The sequence below is a fragment of the Coffea arabica genome, chromosome 6c (genome assembly GCF_036785885.1).
Source record: "Coffea arabica cultivar ET-39 chromosome 6c, Coffea Arabica ET-39 HiFi, whole genome shotgun sequence".
Lineage (NCBI taxonomy): Eukaryota > Viridiplantae > Streptophyta > Magnoliopsida > Gentianales > Rubiaceae > Coffea > Coffea arabica.
In genome coordinates this window covers 61,281,305-61,292,937 of record NC_092320.1, presented here as the reverse complement: position 1 = coordinate 61,292,937, position 11,633 = coordinate 61,281,305, and the positions used below count along the sequence as shown (strand labels likewise).

At 33.7% G+C, this 11,633-nt stretch overlaps 1 protein-coding gene across 1 annotated transcript; it reads left to right on the top strand.

Moving 5' to 3' along the window:
- Positions 1-2,809: 2,809 nt before the first annotated feature.
- On the top strand, positions 2,810-5,403 carry LOC113691303 (uncharacterized). The gene is made up of 2 exons (XM_027209402.2): positions 2,810-3,095; positions 5,082-5,403. The coding sequence occupies exons 1-2, from the start codon at positions 2,928-2,930 to the stop codon at positions 5,127-5,129; spliced, it is 216 nt and encodes a 71-aa protein (XP_027065203.1). The 5' UTR covers positions 2,810-2,927; the 3' UTR covers positions 5,130-5,403.
- Positions 5,404-11,633: the final 6,230 nt, after the last annotated feature.

Genomic DNA, 11,633 nt, shown 5'->3' with positions numbered 1-11,633 from the left:
CCTATTAATCAAGGAGGCACGTATAATTTTTATAAAGTAGAGCGTACTGTCTACAATTGTTAGACACTTCATGAGAGATTTCTGAAATTATTCCCTTTAATAAACTAGTAGATATGATAACTCCATCTTGTAGTACATTTCACCGAATTATTTAGGCTATTAAATTTCAAAATAAGGATATTTGACCATCAGCCGTTCGAGTTTCATGATTTAAGAACCATTGAGACTCCAAACCAGGTAGGACTAATGACTTGCTATGATTTAAGAACCATTAGACGATTTTGAACTATTTCATTAATAAATATTCCTTATTTATTAAAAAAATAACTTGCTATGATGGATGAAGGGCACAAAATATTAACACTGCAACAGCTGGACAACAATGTATGATGTTTTTAACAGGTTTTAATTTGAGTAGTGCTTAAGTAACATACGTCAATGACCTAAGGTCCCATTTGATAACCAGTTCAATATTTAAATTTAATAAAGTCAGATTTTAACATGTTCAAATGAGTTTAATAACAAAAAATAGAACATCTCAATTAATTAAGTAACATCGAATTTTCTAGGCAAAATTTGCTTCAATATTAGCGATAAATTATTCACTTATCATTTTAATATGATATGCACTCATATATATCATATTTAATATTTAATAATTTAATTGATTTAATTGATTTAAATTTTAGATTTTAAATTTAAATTTTCAAATTTCAGTCTTATCAAACATGGATATCAATCTTTTGATTGTTCCTAATTTAAAAAAAAAAAATTCCACTAGTTTTGTTAACTGAAAATAGACCCCGCCTACCCTACGTCTCCTGCCCCGCGCGTACCCCGTCTGAAAAACCCTGCCTACCCTTCCTCTCAGGCGCAAATAGCAATGTCTCTAGGACTTAGTACCTTAACTTTTTCATGCTGTTCTTGATGTCAACTGCATGATCCCAAAATCATTCTCTTTGTAAAGCACACGCACATAATACACAGCCAGATTATGGAAGTATTGCTTTTCCTTGCTCTTTAGCCGTGTAAATAGGGTTGAGGAACATATGTGTTTGTTGGTGTAATTAAATTTAGGTGTATATGTGTCTAAATAAATAGAGTCAATAGAAGTTCTATAACGAATGTTCATTGGACACCCGTTAAGATATATTTAGAAAGATAAGATCAATTAATATATATATATATATAAATATAAAAGAAGATAATAATTGATATTGTGTGTGTGTACATGACAGGTTGTATGGAATTTAGTTATATTAACAAATACCTAAAGGATACTCAAAAAAAAAAAACTCGTAAATAAAAACTTTGAAGAAAAGAGTAAGATATACATCTATGTTTTCAGAACCGGACCGGATATCGACTCGGCCGAGGTCAGGGGTCAGGGTCAATGGGTTCGACCGGAGGTCGATAGGGGTCGAACTGGATGATGTCATAAATAAAAATTATTTAAAAATTAAATTATTATATATAAAATATCCAATAACATATTGATATTAATAAAGGTATATTCATATATATTTGATGTTTCAAATATATTTAACAAGAAAATACAAAGAAATTAGAACAATCAAGTAACAATTTATATTATTTAATAAACATTAACAAGTTTAGAATTAAAATTATGGATTTAATTGAAAAATAACATCAAATTTTAGGACAATATTTATAAAGTATGAAATATTTGAGATATATTAATAAGTTTTCACAATTTAGGGGGCCAAAATATAATATTAAAAAAGTTTGAATTTTTTTATAAAAGCTCCTCTTGGACCGGTTTTTTCGGTTCTGTACCGGTCAAACCCGGATTTTGACCGGAATTGACCGGGTTTTGAACCTCCCGGTTTTGATGATCAACTCGGATCGAACACTCGACCGATTTTCGGTTCAACCGGTCGGACCAGCCGATCTGTCCAAGTTTGAAAACACAGATATACATCCATTCATGTCCTTCTTTTGGTGTGGGGATGGCCACAAAGCATATGCAAGTATTCATATCATATCAATATAAAACCACTTTTTTGTGATCAATTCGAAAAGTGATTCCTACTTTAATTTAATATATTCTGTTTTTAAGAACAATATTAATAATTAAATGCTCAATATTTTTTTTAAAATTATTGGATATTATATATAACTGTGACATAAATTTATAACATGTTATAAAAAATTACCCATTCTAGAGAAATGGAAACACTTGCTATATATTGGTAAGACAAATTAACAAATATTTCTTATAATCTGGCTTGCCTTTCCTTCATGAAAAAGATATGGAGACTTGATGGATAAAAGGAATTGTTGCAAAAATTACATAGTTGTTACTTGTTATAACTTGAATACTTGAAAATCAGTGGCTAAAATTTTATATGGAATAAAAGTTGAGGAAATCAACTTTTGCTCAAATATGGATATTAAAGTTTTACAGTTTTGACTCATCGAGGGATGTGAAAATTGAATTTAAAGTACAACCACTCTTTGACCAAAATCAATATAGCAAGATTGATTTCAATAACTTTAAATACTATCAAACTTCTCCTAAATCAAGTACCAATCCGTAAATGTTATGCAAGTTCCAAACAACAACAAAAAAAAAGTCATTATTATTACTACTACTAAAATAGTACTTTTACTTTTTCTAGATGGCCTTTGTTATTAATCTACAATTCTTAGATTTGCCTTGTTAGGGGGTAAAAGAAACATGACTCAAATTTTGAAAGGGTATTAGTCCAATTTCCGAAAACAATGGTGAGGATAATTCTGTCATTTCACACTAATAAATATATCCATTTATTCTTTCTTTTCGGCCGGCCAAATTCCAAGCTCCATTTGCTCCTTACCGAGAGTATCCATTTCCAGAGCTCACTCTCAAGCAGCAGTAGAAAGGAAGAAGAAGAAGAAGACGGTCCGACCCGACTCGGCTGAAAATGGGCGGAGGAATGGAAACAAATAAGAACCGTTGGATCGAAGATTGGTCAACTGCCAGAGAGAATCTGGAGCACAACTTCCGATGGACCCGCCGGAACCTGGCTCTCGTCGGCATCTTCGGCGTCGCCATCCCGGTCTTAATCTACAAGGGCATCGTTCGTGAATTCGTAAGCCCCAAAATGAACCTTTTCCTTTTTTCCCTTTTTCGGAGTTATTCTTTCTTATTATCTGTTGAAGACGACACCCGATAGATGCCTGCCCTATTTTTGGATCTGATTGCTGCTCAAATTCCTTGGTGATTGGTGGAAATTAGGGTTTTTCTTTTTTCAGTTCTGCAGAATTGATTAGTTAATTGTGCAATTAGCATTTTGGGTCTTAGGTTATACTTGGTTAATTAGGCATTTGGGCAGCTAAGTATTAGTTATGAGAGTGATGATACTGGCACTCCAATTGTCGTTGATGGCACTCTATATCTTTTGCAATTTTGATAAAAGAAGATGAAGAAATGGAGGGCCATTGGCAAAAAGTGCAGTGTCACTATGATTAGCCCAATTGTAATGTTACCAAGTTGAAGCCTTTTTAGTTATATTAGATGCACTGTGCAAATTGAAGCATAAAGGACTTGTGGGTTTGCAAAGAGACAATTTTTTCTTGGGTGCATTATTGTTATTGTACCACTGATTCAGAGCATTTTCAACGTTCGATGTAAATATGTATGAGCAATGAGGCTTGAGAATGTGTCAGAGTATCTAGAAAGAAGCGAGACATGACTTAAAAAGAGTTCTTTTGCCAAAATGTTTTTCTTTTTTAGGAGAAACTCCTAAGTTGTGTTTGCTTTCGGAGAGGTTCTAGTTCGTTATTTTTTAAGTGGTGATTTGTCGTGTTGGAGTACAGCGGTTTCTGGGTTTGGGAAAATGTAAAATCTGGCTTTGATTAAAGTATCATAGTTGTGTGCAAGATTGACCCTAAAGTTGTAAAAAGTGCACTTTGCTCAAACCTTTTTTTATTCCAAATGGATTCCTTGCCATCAAGCTCCCACTTTCTTATTTTGCTTTGAATAAACAGCGAGATCATTATCAAGCTGGATGGGGTAGTTTGATGGACTAATACCATTTGGTTGCAAAACCAGAAATTGCTTTTTTGAAATGCTGACTTTAAAGTCGGATATGCTATATACTGACTTGGGAGTCAAGTTAATTTTTAAAGGATCCCAATTACTAGCATAACCTGCTGAAAGATATGCAATAGTAGGAGCTGCCGTATTAGTCTTGAGAAGTCGTTGTTTGAGGTAGGTAAATCAACAATTTTTGTATTTCTAGGATCAAAAGGACATCCTTAGAAATTTGAATAAGATTTTCAATTCTTTAGTGACAAAACTCCAATAGTTGTTTAAGCCCTTGAAATCTAGTACAATTAATAGGCAAACCAGCGTTCAAATTTTTAGCCAACCTATCAGTTTAACGCGCAGGGAAAGAACGCAAAATGGAGAATGGGACTTTAGTATCAGAAAAGATTAAGTGGAACTTTTTGGGTAGAAGTAATAGGTATGTAAATGTTTATAAAAATAGAAGAAAATAAGAATTACTATGTCCTAGTGTTTGTCTGAGTTGACACTTTATTGTGTACAGTGATTTTGTCGTACTTCATGTGAAAAACCATACCGGCTGTGCTTCTTGTAGTTGATACTTAAGTGCATACAGAACAAGATTGAACAGAGCACATTCTTTTGGAGGACTGCCACTGTAGTATATTATCCCATGAGCTTTAGCTACCTTTAAGAGTGTGTTCCGGCATTAGAAATTTCACGTTTGTTCTTTCATATGGCTGGCAGTAGTGATTGCTTATATAGTGAAGTGAACCATATGCTGCCTGATTGTAAGCTGCGTAAAATTTTACTGGAATTGATTCTGGAGAGTGCGATATGCAGTTTTAGCCTTTTTGTTTTTGGTCTTTGGCCTGATTTTTGGACTTGGTTATCCTCTGCAATATATTTTTTTTAAAACTAATACTGAAACATTTGGGATTCTCGTTTCTTTAAATGTGTTTATTTCTTTTATATGAAGGCTAAAGTATTTGTTTTTATTTCTGATTCATTTATGTGTGCTGTCCTGTATACTTCCACGTAAGTTTAACAACGATTGCTTTGGTGACAGCATATGCAAGATGAGGATGCAGGGAGGCCATACAGGAAGTTCTTATGAGTATTTTCAAGCTTCTGTAATAATGGTGGCTGAAGTAAATCTAGGTTTTTCTTCAGGACACGAAAAGGCGTGGCTTTCTCAATTTGTGTTCTCTCATATTTCACTTTTCTTTGCAGAACCTCTAGTTTGTGCCAAACAAGGGATCGTGCTACCGTTGAAATCAATGTTGATTGTAATTGTGATCCCATATCTTCAGCTGCAAACTTTCTAGTTCCTGGTTTCTAAATCATCATGCACTTGCATGTGAAATTGACAGGCCGCCATTGGAAATCAACGACTCTTTGTCAGATTTTATTACCTGTTGATATCATAAATTGGCTATCTTATTGCAGATTGATAGCTTTGTATGTCATGTGAGCCTTTTTTTTAACTGCAGAATACAAATCAAGCACGGACGAATTAACTAGCAAGTAGATCTAAACAGGATTTGCAAAATTGCTATAATACTCTCTCTCTCTCTCTCTCTAAAAACACAGAAGGAAGCGAAATGAGTCCTTAAGAATGCATCGAGCTACTAGCAGTCATCTTTTTCTCCATGTAAAAAGGATCCCTACAAGTACTGGAAGGGGTATAACTATTTTCCTTTGGACAAGCTTCCATAGGTTTGCATTTGGGGAACCAAAATCTAATACCCAATCACCAGTCGACTTGCAAATTTAAGTCAGCCGGGTATTTGTTGTTTAAACTCGGCGGTGACCTGGCCAAGTGTTCGGCTTCAGTCCAATTGGTTCAACCGGCCAGGTATGGGAAATTAAAAATACAAGTATTCTAGAAATAGATTTAAAAAATAAAAGTTTAGAGACTTCCGAATAAAGGCGGGAAATACTCAATCTATTTGATTTTTTTTTAAAAAATGCTTCCATCAAAGTTTCTAGAAATTAAGAAAATATAATCCAATTTCCCAATATAAATGCACTACAGTGTAAATGTGTAATACTACAAATAAAAAAAAAAAACCCATCAAACTTATAAATATTGCATATCAATCATCATCTTTGTCTCCAACCATAAGAGTTTTATACTAATAGGATTTGAAATCAGCATCCGTCCCACTTTCAACATCACTTTAAGGAGTGAAAAGAAAGAAATTGATGTAATGTAGAGGAGATTATTCAAAAGAAATTAAAAAAAAATGTAGTAAAAAATGCTCTTGAAGGAGCTGCAGCATAACCTATTGCCCAAACATTTCCCCGCTCCATCCCCTGTCACTCGCTCCCCCTGCCCCGTCCCACCCACATCCGCAGGGAAAAGAAGTGTATAATTAGTGTAAAAAAAAAAACTGTATAATTAATAAAAAATTTAATTAGTAATTTAGTATAACCTCATAAAGAACCATTTGGTAGGAACTCATAAAGAAGAGCTCGTTTGAATCCATCAGCAGTCTGCTAAAACTATACTGATTCTCATTTGGTTTTCTTTGTCTATTTCCTTTCTGGAATGAATGTGGCAAACTGCACTAATTGCTACTGCAAGAAAAAGAAATCCTATAATTGGACCTGTTGTCAAACGCTCAGTTTTAAGTTTGCTTTTCATCTCTAAAATAAATAACACGAAGACCAAAAGAAATTTACCTGCAATATCTAATTTCTTCAATACAACTACGATATATAGTAGCAAGTACGCTTCTTTATTTTATGCGTTAACACTGAATTTACTTTTGCTCAGCATGTCCCAGTAATGCAGGTATTGTGTGATATGCATAGAGGTGTCAAAATGAGTGATTTGGGCGGATTTGGATTGGATAAAATGGATAATGGGTATAAGTGAATCAATCCATTTATACCCATCAAAAAATAGATGGGTATAAATAGGTAAGTCAAAAATGAATTGGGTAACCCAATTACCCATTTATAACCCATTTATTTTAATTTTTTGTAAATTCATTTTTACAAACTAAGTTATCAATTTATACCATCCTTTACACCCATCATTAGTTTTAAATATTTACTTATAATGCTCAATAAGGCTAATTATAAATTTTTTCCCATCCGTACTCTATGTCGCAAAATTACATACTATTTAATAATTAAACAATAAGAATATAAAAATTTGAACTAAGTAGTATAAAAGTTAATATAAAAACTTAATTCAAAAATTTTGAACCTCTAGTATTTTTTTGTGTGTAAACTTAAAATTTCATTTTGAAAAAGTAAGAAAAGAGGCTAAAACTTGTCATAAATTAGTAATGTTGAAAAATGAGCAAGTTAACAAACTAAAAGAAAATAAAATGATAAGATAAAACCAACAAATAATAATAATAATAATAATGAAACAAAAGTAGTTAACATCTTGATAAAATGAAAATTTTGAAAAAAAAAAGGGTGGGGGAAGAGAGATGGTCTGAGAGAAGACAGTTTTAAATGGGTTAATTGGGTTTGATGGGTTATCCAATAATATCCATTTATTAAATGGGTATTATTGGGTAACCCATTTATACTCATATGCAAAAATTTAATATACCCATACACATCTATTCATGGGCGGATATGGGTAAATTTAGGTAAATGGATTTTTTTTTCGGAGACGATAAACCTAATCTATCCTACACTAAGGGGGAGGGGCCGGAGCTAAGGAGGTATAGGGGTAATGCGGAGGGGAATAAACTACCACTGGACCAGACGGGTGCACAGCACACCCGTCTGGATTTTTTTAGAAACAAACTACTTAAATGTAGCATTTTTGGTGGGAGACTAGCTCTGAACCCTTACCTCCCACCCCACCCACTTAGGTGGTGGCCACCAGCCCACATGTGATTGGACCGAGTTTGGATCACTTGAAGATTTCATTATACAAATTAACCGTGACAATAGTTTAAAAAGCAACTGAAAGTTAGTGGAAGTATTGATTTGCATCGCTGAATTAGTCCTAAATACAGCGGATATGATGCAGTAAGGAAATAAAAGAAAAACACCAAGCCAATACTTAGTTGCTCAGTGGATATAAGCAGAAAAACAAATAGCCACTGTGATCAATCCCCCTGTTTCCATGTCTGAGCTCTTCACTGTAAACGTCAAAGGTAGGATCATGGTCTGCAGCACAAGGAATATGTTAACAGTCAAGTCTACTTCCAGCTGGCGAGATGTTCTAAATCTGTCACGAAATTGCTTTTGATAAAGCCACATTTAGTTGGTTAAAGGGATATTGGGAATCAGCTAAACCAATTGTAATAGTCATGTGAAACGACCGTTGACTGACTGTATGCAAGTAAATTCATAATTCCACAAATTTTGTCATGCAAATTGCAAATGTCTTGATATCAGGAAACCAATCAGGGTTTGAGACTGTGGAGTTCAGCATCTAGTTTTTAATGCATTTGCTAACCAGTTTCTAGCATTAGACCTAGTCCATCTCAAAAAAGTATGGTTCGTAGAATTCTACGGATTTATTAGTCAAAAATTCCACAGACGACTTCAATTCGTGAACCCCAAAATTGATAGTAGAAAATGAAACCATTTGACTAATTGACAACTTATCATGATGTGTCAAGACCAGTTAATTTAATATTGAGGATCAATTACCAAATTGGTCCCTCACATTTTCAACAAAATTTTTTTTCTGGTCCATTACATTTAAAATCAGCCACATTAGATCCTAATATATAAAAAAGTCTACCCAATTGGTTCTAGAACTCATTTCCTCTCACTTCTCCAATAAAAAACTGTACACCCCTGTTACATGTCCATATTTTCAAGGGCAAAAATAGAAATACACTTCGTTCTCTTTGTTAAAAAAAAAAATTGCCGCCAAACCCAAACCATCCTTTCTCCCTCTTCCCCATTTTCATCTACCAAAACTCTAATAATAAGCCACCAAACTCAAACCACGCTTTCTTTCCCATCCCCAGAACTTGTGAAGAGGCTAGGAGTTGCAATTGCACTTGAAACTAGAGCTACTGGAATCCCATATACTTTTGCAGTTGCAACTGCACTTGAAACTAGAGCTACTGGAATCTCATATACTTTTGCACCATGTATTGGAGTAAGTAAAGCATAGGCATGTGATTGATCCCTTTCCCTGCAATTTGGTACCATCAATTTACTGATTTTGTGCTCACAGGTTTGTAGGGATCCAACATAGGGTCACTGCTACGAAAGCAATAGTGAAGATCATAAAATTGTTTAGGCAATGACTGAGATTATCCCTTGCTAATTTTCCAACTAGCATTCCCTACATAGCAGGAAGGTATAAACTATAAATTTATTAAAACTCATTTTTGTTTTGGCCTTTTATCACAAAAGGACCCGATGAGTTCTCATGGGTGAAGGGATTTGTACATCAACATATTGAGGAATTCTTGCTTCTTGGTTCATTTGAAACATCAACCTAGTGGAGCTTCCAGTTTCATTTGTAAGGTTGGGAAAATTACATTCTTGTTTGGGTTTGGTGGCTTATGCTTAGGGTTTTGGTAGATGAAAATGGAGAAGGGGGAGAAAAGGTGATTTGGGTTTGGTGGCCATTTTTTTTAGGGCAAAATACACTTTACCCCCACGTGGTATAGTTATTTTTTACATAATCCTTTTATAGTTTTAAAAGCTATATATAACCTCCTTATAATTTAGATTAAGTATTAAACTAACGAAAATAATCATTTATAACGGAACCTATAAAAATATCGAAATTACTCGTGTTTAAAAACTAAAATGGCTGAAGTGATTAAAATATATAAAAATAATATTAGAATAAGAATATTTGACAAATTAATAATCATCAAAAAATTCTAAATGAAAACTTAAAATAAGTATAACTTCCAAAGAATTAATGATTATGAATTAAAATATAGGTGAAGGAATTGTAAAGGGGAAAAAAATTAGTCTTGCCTTTAGGAAGAGTAAATGTTTGAGATGAGTTGAACAAATTGGGAAAGATAAAAGATTGATCCGTGGTTAATCAAGAAATTCATTAGCTTTAGGAGTGGCTTTTGACTTATGCATAATATGTCGATTGTTATTTTACAATTGTGATATATCGTAGACAGTAGCTTCCAATATTCTGTAAAACTATTTCTAATATTTTCTAAATATGAGCAATAAGCCAATACGTCCAAAAGCTTTCACTTGACCTCCTTTTTATGATAATTTGTGCTGTAAGAATTCGCTTTCAAGCAACAAGCCAAAAGCATTTTCAAGTTGACATCCCCAGTTTATAGCTATATCCGTTTGCTATAGATTCTGTTGGATTTTTCTGCTCAACCAAATTTTCATGTTACGGTCCATTGCGGCCTAACAGAGCAAATGTTATTTTAATTTTCTTACACAGCAATAACAACAGAAAGACTAGGCCATCAATGGAGCCCAACAAGAAAAGTATGCTTGTTGGTATTCTAGAAGTTGATTAATCTTCCTGTGACGATTATCAATCAAAAATGTTATAATAATACAAAGAGAAAAGTTCAACCAAGAGGAGGACAAGGAAATTGGAGATCGTATGACTGAAGAAGAAAATGAAATTGCGGGGAAATTAGTTTAGTTTTGAAAGCATTGTGGTGCGTCCAAATGACCCCAAATGACCGTCTTTCAATGAAAGAAATTTTCGAAATGCTCTGAAGAGTCAACAGAACAACTGTGCAACTCTGTAGCCAAGAAATGGAGTAGACTAGTGTGGAACTAAAACACATTTTAAATCAATGACAAAATTAGTTAATTTTATCTTGTCAAGCTCTTCATAATTATGCAGTTGATTTTTTTTTTTTGTTTTGAAAATTAGAAGCCACAACGAGTCACATGTGGTAATTGCAAACTACTCTCAATGATCTGTAACTTGTAACTTTGTACAGCAATACTCACTGTATTAGCACTTGCTTAATATATCTAAAGTCTTCTTCTAAAGTCATCTGATCAATCCGCCTGTTGGTTTTACCGGTAAAGAAGGGTTAGAGTATTAGCTACAAGTACATTTTAGTCAATTACCCCAGCTACATTTTCCATCACTCAGTAGAATTTTCCTGTACAATAAAATAAATGTATCTTCGTCCTAAATATCAATGGATATGAAGCCCAGTATGAAATTGCTTGGAAATGCAAATACTACAAAATCTGACTGAAATAGTATGATAAGAATTTCCTTCCATCAATAAATCAAAAGAGATTCCCAGTCAACATTCAACTTGGTTGGCCATCTCCGTGTGGAAAAAGAACGAAGAAAAGAGAAGAATAAATCGTAGGAACTAGGAATAAAAACAAGATAAGATATTGAGTTGTCTTCTGCAAGTACTATATTTTTTTTTTGTGGCGCAGAATTGCTAAGTAGGCCATAGCTGCATGTTTCTGCCCCATTGCAGAAAATTGCGCAATCATACGTTTGAACTGGCTTTTGGTGTAGACTGACCATTAAGGAGTGATGTTCATGACGCGGTGTGTAAGCTTTCTGCTTTTAATGTTTTTCGACCAAAATTGATAATTTTCTTTTTTTATCTCAATTTAGCAGACATATTCTTTTTTAAATGGGGATGCGATTTAGGGTGACTTTGAAGAACATATTTTTTGTAAGTATAAGGTGTGGAGAATT

Bases quoted from the DNA above. Each gene is read 5' to 3' on its own strand.
- LOC113691303 (XM_027209402.2), top strand. From the start codon at position 2,928: ATGGGCGGAGGAATGGAAACAAATAAGAACCGTTGGATCGAAGATTGG. The intron at 3,096-5,081 runs GTAAGCCCCAAA...CTTTGGTGACAG, and splicing joins AGGGCATCGTTCGTGAATTC to CATATGCAAGATGAGGATGC.